Source organism: Ricinus communis, chromosome 7 (assembly GCF_019578655.1).
Source record: "Ricinus communis isolate WT05 ecotype wild-type chromosome 7, ASM1957865v1, whole genome shotgun sequence".
Taxonomy (NCBI): Eukaryota; Viridiplantae; Streptophyta; class Magnoliopsida; order Malpighiales; family Euphorbiaceae; genus Ricinus; species Ricinus communis.
The window spans coordinates 27,397,434-27,410,411 of NC_063262.1; the positions used below are offsets into that span (position 1 = coordinate 27,397,434).

A 12,978-nucleotide genomic window follows, 5' to 3' on the forward strand; every position below is an offset into this window, starting at 1 on the left:
CTGAGGCTCAAAATCAATGCCTTATAAATGCAGCCAACAAGGAGCTGTGTTCAACCAAATTCAACAAGTTTTTACACTTCTCCATATACAGCATTAAAATTGATTGACATGAACATATATTTATATATATATTTGAGCTACAGCCAAATTGTAAGACCCCAACACCACCATATATATGTTTAAGTTTTGCCTCCATCATACAAACAGGCAATCGCTCAGAATTGGATTTTAGCACTTCAACCTGATATAATCTCCAACAAATGCAATGTACTGCATTTTCATGCCCATCCGACAGGCAGTTAACTGGCATTGGCAACGCAAGCATTTAGTTCCTCAAGTTTCTTTTTCTTACAACTTTTTCATTTTTTCCAAAACATAGATTTTAGGCCTTTGATTGGCCAACTAACCAGCAGCAGAGGATGACAGCTCGGAATTTCTAAATAGGATTTTAATTTTTGAGGCATTCAGTTATAATTTAATAAATAGTAGTTTCGTATTATTAAAATTGATATTGGCTCTTCAATCAAATCTGATAGTAAATATATATATTAAAAAGAATATCTAAATTTAAAAAAATAAAATCATCCAAAAATATCAAGAAATTAACACTTTTTATAGTGAATATATATATATATATATATATGAGGAAGGATATCACAAAAAAAAAAAAAAATCAAAGGCACCATGTAGCCCTAATGGAAAAAGTAGTGGCGGAGTAAGAGACATGCAGCTGCTTGTAAACAGAAATTTCTTTCAGGAAACTGATGATGACTATAATGACTGCAATGATGATGGTAACAATGATGGGCACACTAACAATGATGTAAACGATGCTTTATAACTGACCTAAATTTGATTTTTTTTCATTTTTTTTCTTGGTCTAAGGTGCAACCCTTTACCAAGTATAGTTAGATTAATATTCTAGCATATAAAGTTTATCTATGATTTAAAAGTAGACAATCGTACAACTATCTACCTTGCAACTAATCATTCTGATTATTACAAACCGAAAATAATCATTCCTACAACCCCGAAACTGCATAGAATTTGTAGAAAAGGCAACACCAATTTCAAATGTATTGATCAAGTTATTATATCCTTTCTTGATAAAAGAAAAAGAAAACGATATGGTGTATCCTTTTCTTAAGGTATATTTCTGTCAAAATTTGGAGTTAGAATGGTTAATATGTAAATATATGGCGACCGATTTCTTTGAAAAGCAACAGGATTGGACTAGTTGCAAAGTGATTAACTGTCTCATAATGTAAGGAATCATCGAGTGGTGGACTTGAGGCTTAATAATACATATGATATGATGATCAAGCAAGCTCATTTGATGTGATTTTTAAGGGTTTTTTTTCCTCACTTTTCTGTAGAATTCTAGCAAAATGTGTATATAAGTCTACCAGTGATGAAATTTTCTAACAGAGTAGAAATGTAACTTTTGCTCACAGGAAGTGTTTCCTGACCAGCAAGAGATCAGACAACACGATCTCACAACTCGTATACCAAAATAAAATATTTTTGATGCTGTGGAATTTCAATGACATCTGAGATTATTAGCATAAAAACAAAGGAATAAGACAAGAAAAAAAAATTCCAACATAACAGCACTACGTAATGTCAGACAAAAGACATTTGGAGCAAAAGAAAGAAAGAAAAAGAATTACTAATTGCAGCGATGAAACAAGTGAGAATCCAGGGAAATGCAGGAAACAGACAAAGGCAGGTGTTGGAGATTTCTAGACAAACAACAAGAATATATTGGTCCCACGAGTTTATTATCTACACAGCTTAACATTCCTGTTCTAGTTCTCACAATGAGATCCACCGTGAGATTTTTCCACTCAAATTGTCCTGAAAATCTTGATTCTTATTATATTAGATTACATCAATAATGCACATTAAGATTCTTTGTTTTCAGCTACAAATTACAAGGGGAATTTCAGGATGACCAAGAAAAAGGAAAAAAAAAAAGTGTATTAAGTTACACTTGAATTACCATCTGTTGCCTGGAAAATAAAAAAAATTCTCGTTCAATTCTTTTCTCCAGCACTTCTATTGATCGATAATAGCTTACTGAACATCCTTTTAGGTCTTGTAGGAAGAGTGCGAAAAGCCTTGAATTTGGAAGTTCTACCAATTCCATTTGATTGCAGATCACTTTCATCCAAATCATCATCTTCAGCAAGCTTCATTCTTAGAGTTGAAAGCCTTGATCGAGGCGATTTAAGGCCTGAGACACTCCACTGATCCTCTGCTTGAATGCTAGTAGTGGTGCTTAATGCTGCTGTTGGCCTGGATGGATCGATGTTATGCGTAGCCAGGAGTGCCTTGATGTTGCTAGGCAGGTCAGTTACTTTGCCACCAGCCATAGCTGCCCTCGCTTGCTCAAAGAACAGAACTTGTACTACTACCCTTAATGGGAGCAACTCATTTTGTGCAGCATGCATACAGGCTTCAACAGATAGTTTCTTGCAATCCAGGGTTCGACACAACCTTTTTCTTTCGGTCTTGTTTAGGTCTGGATGTGCCTGGATGTTCATTACAAGTGAACTACGATGATTTTTCCAGTCTTGCAATAGTAAAAAAGAATTAAAGAAAGGAAGGCTGATTCTGTAAAGAAAGTAACATCAGGTGTAAAATCCAAGCAGGTAGCTTATAACAGAAGATACAAGCAAGATTATATTAATCCAAATTCATTTTGCTTATTGCAGCTAAGTTTTAATCCCGAGCTAGTTCTGTCGCTATAAGGATAGACTTTTTCTATTCCTATCCACTCTAGATTATCTTACAAAGTCCATAATAATTTTACACATAGAAATCTGGCCACTCATGCTAAATTTGTTAGGTCAGCCTAATCCTAACTGCCAATAAATTATGAATGGGACAAGATCCTGGGGTCAATGGAGTTGGTTATCCAACAGAGAATGGTGACCCACATCCCAGATTATGATGGTGAAACATGTCCTAACATCAAACGTGGAGTGAATTATGGTAAGTTTGGTTTAGACCAAAGAAGCCATTTTTGTTATCTTACCTTGAGATAAATGTCAATAGCCCTGTAGAGATCATCATGATCAAGCCTTGCGAAATCCGGTATAGTCTCAGCAATGGCAATAACTTTTGAAAGAGGCAAATTCACATCTCTTGCAATCTCTTGAAGATAGCCATCAACAAGCTTAGCTACCTTCAACTTTGAGCTATGTGATGCAGAAGAAGACCTCCTACTTTCTTGAAACTCTAAATCAATATTCTCCGCGGACCGAGACCTTCTTCTCCTTTCAAACCCCAACTTGGATCTTGGAGGACTAGTTGGAGGACTTTGCCCTTGTAACATGAACTGCTCCAATATAGTCATTACCATGTCTACATCATAGATGGTATCATTTGAATGTGAAAGAGAGGGTATTAACAAATCATTCACTGTTGCTTCCTCTAATTGAAGTCCTATTCTTCTTGCCAACTCCATCTTTGAAGAAGAGGAAGCATTAAGGATATTAGATGCTTTCAAGAGTTTAAGCAGGAAACTGCAAGATACAGCACCTTTATCTGCTGGGAGTAAACTTACTATTGATTCCAACAGCAACCTATGCTTTGAACTTATCTCATTACCTGTGTCTGAATCCGAATCTGATGCTCCTGCTTCATTATTAGCATTTCCTGGTCTTGAAATGTAAGGTAGCCATCTAGCTGCATAAATTTTCAACGCATCACCGATGAGATTCGAAGGTATCTTTCCACCAGACTTAATAGCTATCATGCTCCTCCAGTACAGGTCTATGCCTAATTCTGCCATATCCTCAGCCCACCATCCTTTGCTCGCCGGTCTATACCTCTGACTCTCTGCTCCATTACAAGATACATCATCCCTTACCCTTCTAGACTGACTGTGAGACAAATTTACTTTTGATGGATGAGTTAAGACTTTAGAGGCAATCCCTTCAATGCATCTACTCGTAATCCCTAGGTCTTCTGACCATAAAGGAAATGCTTTTGTGCTTTGTAAGGTGACAATTGAATCCTTCCAACCATGAAGTATGCAAGAATTGAAGAAAACTTCAATCTTGTATATGAGATTCCCCTTCTCCACATCCTCTGTCATCTGCAAATATTCTGCAGCGCATCTCACCGCAACAATGTTGTAAGCGCTGAGTGTGATTGTAATACCGTAACAAAACTTTGCACATAGCTCAAATGCCTCAATTCCACCAGGAAAATCTGGCAGTTGAACTATTTGATGTTGTGAAGATTCAGGGGATTCAGAGCATAGTCTCTGTAATCGCAAGCACTTCGAAAGCAGAGGAAACTGCACCAGATTAACTTAGTCTCAGATCATAATCCAATTCAGCTACAATTGAAACCAAGATTAAAATTCACTTCTTTCATCCTGCCAGAAAAGGAAAAGAAAATATTTACCTTGTGAAGCAAATATCTACTTCCTTTCACTTGAATTATGAGGTCACTAGAAACTTCAGAGGAGACAGACCTGCATTGAATAAATAAATTACTGTCATGATTTCCAGGAAAATTTGATTTAATCAAGCAATATTTGATTAAATAATCAAGGAAAATCTCTTACCTAACAGCCTCAGCAGTGTAGAAAGTGTCCGGCCGAGATCCAAGTTTCATAAACTTCATGACTAATCTTTTTAATTGTTTTGGGAACCCTTCAAGATTTATGTGCTCACGAGTTGTTTCCTAACATAGTTGAATCAAATACACCAGAGCTCGATGAAAAATATAAGCTGCTTCTTCTTCTTTGTTCTCATTCAGTGAAAGGCAAGCCAAAAAAAGCTCCTCCTCAAGAAAACAGCAAGAAGCAAGAAACCTTATTCACTCAAGACAAATTACCTGTTTCCTGTGTAAAAACTATGTTTTCTGACTTTAGCATACCAACAAATTGTACATCAACCCTATTTAAAGCTGTAATTTTCGCTCATTAAAGAAAAAGAGATAAAAATTTCATGGAGGATAAAAAGGGTAGATACATATATATCTTTTAAAGGAAGGAATGCCAAGAACTGTGGTTTTGTAATACTATACAATCCAAGTCCTCTATATATATATATATAGACAGACACGCTTGCTAACACAAATTGTCAAAATGAAGGAAACCCAGAAGATCAAAAACTCCAAAAAGTCTATGTCCTATCAGTCAAATTCTATACCCCATAGGATTTGGACATGCAAACAAAGAATCAAAGCCATTGCAACCCCATCAAGATCAGATGATACCTTACCTTATTATAGCCTCCCACCAACTCATCAATCAATCTTAAAGCAAAGTATATTAACAATAAAAGGAAACCCTCCAAAAAAAAAACACTCAAAAAGAGCGCATTACATTACATGTAATAAAGAGTGGTCATAAAAGATTACAACCTTAACTCCAAGATTCTTGATATGCTTTATAAGCATAAACTGCCAATCATGCATAGCAAAAGAAAACTGGACCTGAAATGTAAGAATCTTGCCAAGTATAGTAGCAGTAACAGTAGTAAAAAAGAAAAGAAAAATCTTTATTTTCTTTATCAGTTGAACAAACAAAAATTGTGGTTTTTAAGGCTTATTAAGGTATATTTCCATTTCCAGGAGCAGTGCCAGCGTGCAATGAGAAAGGCGACGCCCACGTGCTTATCCTGCGCCCACTAGTGACCTTCCCTCTCATCATTGCCATTGCTATTTTTTTCCTTTTATAATAATAAAAGAAAAATTACAGTACAATATTTTGCATTATTTTAGTCAAACATTAATTTATACCCAACATTATACGCCTCTCAAATTCTATATATAATTAACAAAAAAGGGGAATTCTATTGAAATTTCTTTTTGCCAAAAGAATAATAATAATAATCATAAAAGTTTATTTTTTTGGAGAAGAATAATAACCATAATAATCATAAAAGTTGAGTGACAAATTATGTTTGTATTTTTTATATTAACAGCCAAACATTAATTTAAAACAAAAAAGTATAGGGTTGCCGGATAAGAATAGGGTATGCATATCACTATCAAAATTGGCTATATCTTTAACCATTTTCTCTATCTCCATCATCATCTCTAGCTTCCATGCCCACATTCTTATAAACAAGTAATAACTAATTAAAAATACCCTTATAATATACAAAAGAAAAGGCACCCTTTTGGCTAGCATTTGTGGACATATGGTCCATGATCTTGAATTTTATGGTATATTATTGGTGTGAAATGATGAAACAAATTGTATAATTTCTCCATGCAAGAGAGGTATTTCTCTTTATATATATATAAATTATATATTTTGAAGGGTCATTGAAGAAATGGTTGCATTTAAAGCTCCGGTCGGTTCCAGGTGTACCAGCTGACTAATGATCGATAGGAGCCATAGAGTGATGCTATAGTATGAACCAAAGATTTTTCTAAGCATAGATTTTTCATAATGAAATGCTTAAATCTTGCTGCTGGGGCAATTGAGAGTCATTTTCAACTTTTCTCTGATTAGATTCTAATAGGTTACAATCTCTTTTAATATTAAATAGATTGATTTTAATTAATAACAACTGAAATTTTCTTTCATAAACTCGGTAAGGTTTGAAATTATCACTCACTTTTAAAATGGTTTTATCTTACTACTAGGTTAAGATACCGGTTAAAAGATTGAGTATATATATATATATATATATTTGATTGATTGATTGATCAACAAACTAGCAAAAGCGACATATAAACATATATGATACTGATAAACATGCAGCACCGTAAACAATTTATACTTGTGTTAGCAGAAGTATTAGTATTTGTTAAAGTAAAGTTAACAATCAGCAATCATATGTGAAGGTATTAGATTTTAATATATTACAAAAAGAAGTATGTTATTCTCTAATCGCTCCATTAATTGCTCCTAACCCCACATTACTTGTGAGCTAAGCTGGATTTCCAGCTAAACTAAAATGTTTACATCACTTAACTGATGAAATGATGAATGTTTTTTTCTTGTTGGGCTAATAGATTTCCACTTTATCCATTCCTATCTCATTTCTTTAATCTTAAACAAGTTAATGGGTTCTTAGCTTGAAGTGATAGGTATCGAGATGTGAAAGTTTTGAACACTAAAAGCTAGCAAGCAAGCAAGCAAAAGTATGAGAAGGATCCTTATAGTTGATCTAATGAGCACAATCTTGACTCAATTATAACTAAGATTTATCTAAGATAATCTAGAATCGTTATCCTTCTCAAAAAGCCTCGTCTGATATGGTCCACCCACCAACATCTTTATAGGGAAAAATAAAAAAAAAATAAAAACATAAATGCCATTTTGACATTTAGTTTTGTTCTACAGCCTACATTTATAGATATGTTTTTTTTTTTTTTGCCAATTATTTGTTTGCAAATGCTTGTGTACGCCATTGATTCAAACGCTTTGAGTGGCGAAAACAATTAAACATAACATTAGATATCAAGGTTATTTGCTCCATAATAAGTGTTCACCTAGGAAGTCATAATCTAAATATTAAGAACTAGAAAATATCATCTCCAAAATTTGCAACATAAGAAAAGAATTTATACTATGAAAGAAGAAGAAAAAAATAGATTAATCAAGAAGTGATCTAATTAATATTTTCAAATATCTCTTATAAAAACTAAAAAGATTTTGAATTTCAGTTTCTTTCCATCACTCATTATTTTGATGTTGAATATAAGAGAGTGAATATCTTTTGTTATGGAATCACTGCAATCTATTTGTATAGCTATGGTTATTAAAAAAAGCATAAATGAGAAAAGAAGAAAAAGAAGATGAAAAGAAAAAGGGTAGACAGAAGAAAGGGATAGATCACACAGATCTAAGAATCCGAGTGGCATGTTCTCTTTGGACCTTATTGAGGAGCAAATGCAAGAGAATGACAAGCTTTAAAATGTATCCAAATTCCTTTAAGCTAATTTGGCCTTGTTTCTGGCAATCAAAACAATATATTTGCATTAGAAATAAAAGAAAAGAATGGTCTTAATAACTCTTAAAAGGGGAGTGTGGTCATGTACATATTAAAAAACAAGAAAAATAAGAGCAAAGTGTTCCAAAGATTGTCTACCAAAAGAGAGTTGTATTGTACATAAGACTCCAAACTTTGAACTGTGTTGGTTCAATCAGTGTCCACTTAAGAACAAGACCTAAAGCTTTGTGCTGGCTAGATCATTGCCTGGCATCTCAAGAAGTCTATTAATTGGCAATCTTGATATTTGGTAAGTGAGTAAAGGGCCAAATACTTCAAGAACAGAGTGAGTGAGTGGTGGAGAAATGAACAGTTGAAAAAAGAAAGGAAAAGAGCAAGTGGGCATAAAATTGATGTCAACCCAACGTGAGAAAGGGGCTGATCCACAAATGCTGTAATGGTCCTTCTCTGTGTTACCCAACGGGGTGGCCAACCGACAATGGTTGCTTTTCTGGGTCCCATTCTTTATCATGGGCCCCACTGTTTCCCTTCTTTTCTTTCTTCCCCTTGTGGGTCCTCTCTGCCTTCACATACAGCTGAAGAATGCTTAGGTCTCTTCTTTATTTTTCTTTCTTTTTCAAGTCTTTTTACAGTTTGCAATACTGACTCATTAGGCTCTTAATTCTTGAAATCTTGACCTTCCCTCCAAATAAAAAATAAAATAAAAATTCTTGACCATCTCCCTCTCATCAACTAGCAAAAGAACCCAATCATTTTACCAATGAAGAAATTACAGGATCGGTATTTTCATCTATGAGTTTCTTAATTTATTATTTTATTATAATTAGTGAGAATTTATTATTTTTATAATATGCTATAAGCGATATTTATTTATACTGCATGGCTCATTATTTATTTAGTTTTTAATGTATTAAAAAAAACAGAGAAAAACTAATAATTTATAGTTTTCATATAAATAGCAACGTTAATGTTCATGAGTGAGATAATTTAATTTTTGAATCAAAATAATGAAACAAAAAGTAACCCCAAATTACTCAAAAGAACAGCTTAATTTATTCCTTAGGTTTTGTTTGGGAGAGGGTCAAAAACAGAAAGAAAAAGAGAGCGAGAGAAATAATCCTTAATTTTATCATTGTGTAGAAGAGAAGAGTAAATAGAGAATAAAGGAAATGGCTGGGAAAAATGAATGGGATTACACCAAAAATCTTCTTCCAAAATTATAAAAGAAAAAGAAAAGATAAAAGGTGATAAAATTACAAATTTATCCCTGCTACTATATTCTTGTCTTTCTTATTTTCCGCCCAGTCCCAAACAAAACAAAATAATAATAAAGAAAAACTTGTTTTCATTGCCTTAATTTTCAGTCCTCCTATTTTCATCTTCCAAATACAGGGTCAGGCTTGAAACTTAAAAGTGTTCAATTCAGGAAATGAACCCCCAAAAAAAGGGTTCTATCTTGTTTTTGTGTTACAAAAAAGAAAAAAAAAACAGAACTGGGAGAAGTAAGTGAAGAAGTGAGATGTTAGGTTGTTGATAAGCATATAAATAATTACAGGATATGTTAACCAGAATCTTGCAATTGATAGCAAAATGGCAGAGAAGAAAATAGCCATGTGAATTATGAAGTTTCCTTGACGCATAAGCACTGTTCCCTTTGGATTTTACTCTTTTTCCTTTTTCTATGTTGTATTATTTTTATGTCTAATTTCTTTTCTTTTCATTTTCTGAATTTGAGATCATTCGGACATAAACATCGATTAATTAAGGGGTGGAAACTAAAGTAAAATCAAGACCCATCTCTTTTTCTTTTTATATATAAGATTTTCTTGGTTCATTTCTGAGCTTGTTCAAAGATAATATGATTAGAGACAGCTTACAAAATACAAATTATTGTACTAATAATACACAGCTGTAGGTCCTAGCTTCAATCATGAAATCAAATACTAATACTATGAGTGTCGATCTTGAATGATAACAAGTAGAAACTACAGCAGAATTTGGAGAGTGCTAATTGCTTGATGGGTGTCTAAATTTTTTAATTTTTGATATTTTAGTTTATCAATTTTCTCTTTCGTTTTTTTTTTTTCCTACAATCAAGTCTATGCACTGGCATTTTTATGTACATTTTAGTGTCTTGGCAGGTTTTTCCAGTTTATTAATAACTGGATCTGTTTTTCTATAATAAAATGACTTTCTCTCCCTACTATCTTTATCCTTTAGTTATACCAAACTTTGTAATATTATAATTAAAACTTTCCTCTACTTATTCTCATTCACCCAATTTAGATTTGAAATAAAGTTTGACAAAGGAAATAAATAAAAATAAATCTCATTGAATTCTCTATTTTTTGGATCTTTGTTTCTATGACTATAAACTTTATTTTATTATTGCAGTGCTGTTGGATGTTTCATTTTTATAATAATTTTTGGATGGATTTTATATATTTAAAACTGGTTTAATGCATAGAAGAATGTACTTTTAATTCATTATTTTATTTGCTTGGAGGTTGTTCTTTTGTTAGAAAATTTTATAATAATAATAAAAAAAAAAAAAGAAACAAGAAACAAATGTAATAGAGTGGAGTGGAGAAGAAGTTGAAAAAATAAATAAATAAAAAGAAAAGAAAAAAATAAAATAGGGAATTGACATTTTATTGTTAAAATGAGTAAAAACTGGCTAAGAGGCGAAGTAAGTTAAAGAAGTTGGCAAATTAAGTATAACGATATTCCGTGGGAATACCAGTCAGAGTTTATGGCCAGTTAGGCTATGGTTACTACCGACACATTAATCCCATAAAAAAGCAAGAGAAAAAAGAAAAAGAAAATCAAGAGTTGGGATAAGAAATAAGGGGGAAAATTCTTTGGGTTTGTTTTTAATGTAAATAGGGTCAAATAGATAAATGTCACACAGCTTATATATATATATATATATATATATATATATATATCATGTCATGTGTCATATATAGATATAATCCTCTCTTTTCTCTGTGTTGAGAGCTTGAGAATTTGTACGTATGTAAGAGACATGCAAGCCCATACAGAGAGAGGATGAGTCAAGAAAACTTGATACTGCCCTTTTGCTGTTGGGGGTTTTCTTTAATGGATGAATTGTAGCATTCACATTTACAGAGTATATGCATATAAAAATGATAGATGTTTTTTTCCATACAAAAGTTACTTTCAGCTTTTCCAATGTGGTACCCAATTTATTCATACTTGTGTTTGTGATGTGGGGCATTTGTGTTTGCCCTAATGACTCTAAAAGTCTTATAAGATTAAAGGTGCCTAAGCCCCACCACCACCTTCCTTTTCATGTTTGTCTATGTATTTGTTTGTTTATATTTATATATATCTATATATCCAACCGTTTATTTGGTCCAAAATCCACCTATATAGTATATCTATATATGGTTCGCATTTATTAAATTTAGACTTTTTATTATGAGATCTATTATTTCCAGAGATTAATACCAAGAATTTGAATAAAAGTAAAAATGTCGGCAATTAATCGATAAGAATTAAACCAACTAAGAATGAAAGTTCGAAGACCAAAATATCAGCTTTGCCTTAAATAAATAAACAAGAACACACTAATTACATCTTAATTATACCCGTTAATAGAAAATATTAAACCATATATATTCTTTTTCTTTTTTTGTGATTTATTAAAAGAAGCATAGATGTGTCAAGTCTCATGGTCATAAGCCAGGTAAAGATGTGTAACCAAACATGAAAAGGAGATACAGCTTCAGGGGCTGATTAACTAGGATTAAAGGATGATTAATGGCAACTAATTAAAGTCTATTTTGTCATTATATCAACCTCCAAAACCAAATGATGAGAAATAGACCGTAAAAACAGTGGTTTGTTTGGTTGATCATGTACAAAAGAAACCATCTTTGTTGGTGTGTACTGATGTCTAATATTAGGTAGTCTAATGACAAGCAACAGTGGAATTCCTAGGACAATTAGTCAAAAAAATCAATCTGAAAAAGCTTATGAAAGCAATTTAATCAACAATCTGTATGTGTAGTTGGTAAATGATGATCAGTAAATCAATTAAAGATTAAAAAATAAAAAAATAAAAACCATTTTCAATTTTGTCAAAGATTCGCGTGCAAAGCATGGATAGGCACTATGAGTGTGACTCGACAAAATGTGTTTTCAGCTTTAATTTATCTTGACTCAGTGCAAGTAGAAGGGAAAAAAAGAAAAGATTGATAATTTGTGGGAAATTTTCTTTTTTTTTCTTCTTCTTTTTGCATGATTACTTGTATTTATAATTACTTCTATTTCAGTAATTAAGACTGCTAATTCAAACTCATTAACATTTTTTCTGTAATTATTAATTGAGTTGCATCCAGAGTTGATCATGAGTATTAAGCTAAAATCATCAAATGGCAACTCTTATATTTATTCTTTTTAATTATCTTTTTGTGGGTTTAATTGGACAATTGTCTTGGCAAGAAGTATATACTGTACATACCTATGTGCTCTCTTTTTCTCTTTTCTTTTTCTTGTTCTTTTTGCCTTCCTTCTTCACAAGATGAAATATACACATCATTTTATACTCTTTTTCTTTTCTTTTTTCCTGTTGTGATTTGGAATTCACCCTTTTGCTGTTTTGGGCTGCAAGCAATTCTTTCAAACCATAAAGACTGCTGAAACAAAAATTGTCTTAGAATTCTTTCTTGACATTTTGTTTCGTGGTTATAATAGAATATAAGCAAATGGAACTTTACTCTTTATCACATAGTGATAGAAGCAACTTGAAAAAAGATAAAATGTAAATAAGGAAGAATAATAAAATAATCATAAAAAACAGCCTTAGTAAAAGAGTTGTCTGTCAAAATAAAATCTTTTAAATAAAATGAAAGTAGAGACAAAAATAAAATCCATTATTCTATGAATAAACTTTCCAACTTTATGATTTAATTGTGAAATTATCATAGAAAAAAGTGTAATAATTGTGGGTATGCAAATTAACATGTTTCCAGAGTAATCTAAATAAATTAGAATAATATTATCAATAGAAAATGACTGC

General features: G+C 32.3%; 1 protein-coding gene across 2 annotated transcripts; it reads right to left on the reverse strand.

Moving 5' to 3' along the window:
* Positions 1 to 1,852: 1,852 nt before the first annotated feature.
* Positions 1,853 to 5,536, reverse strand: LOC8283454 (BTB/POZ domain-containing protein At1g67900). 2 transcript variants are annotated; one of them, XM_025159268.2, is made up of 5 exons: positions 5,386 to 5,536; positions 4,583 to 4,861; positions 4,420 to 4,489; positions 3,041 to 4,309; positions 1,853 to 2,534 (listed from the first exon to the last, which is right to left on the reverse strand). In XM_025159268.2, exons 2-5 carry the CDS (start codon positions 4,639 to 4,641, stop codon positions 2,037 to 2,039), a joined length of 1,896 nt encoding a protein of 631 aa, XP_025015036.1. In that variant the 5' UTR covers positions 4,642 to 4,861; positions 5,386 to 5,536; the 3' UTR covers positions 1,853 to 2,036. The 2 variants fall into 2 exon arrangements, with proteins under 2 accessions (XP_025015036.1, XP_048233105.1); XM_048377148.1 differs by having other exon boundaries at positions 4,583 to 5,534.
* Positions 5,537 to 12,978: the final 7,442 nt, after the last annotated feature.

Bases quoted from the DNA above. Each gene is read 5' to 3' on its own strand.
- LOC8283454 (XM_025159268.2), bottom strand. From the start codon at position 4,641: ATGAAGTTTATGAAACTTGGATCTCGGCCGGACACTTTCTACACTGCT. The intron at 4,490-4,582 runs GTAAGAGATTTT...TATTCAATGCAG, and splicing joins TACACTGCTGAGGCTGTTAG to GTCTGTCTCCTCTGAAGTTT. The intron at 4,310-4,419 runs GTAAATATTTTC...AATCTGGTGCAG, and splicing joins GTAGATATTTGCTTCACAAG to TTTCCTCTGCTTTCGAAGTG.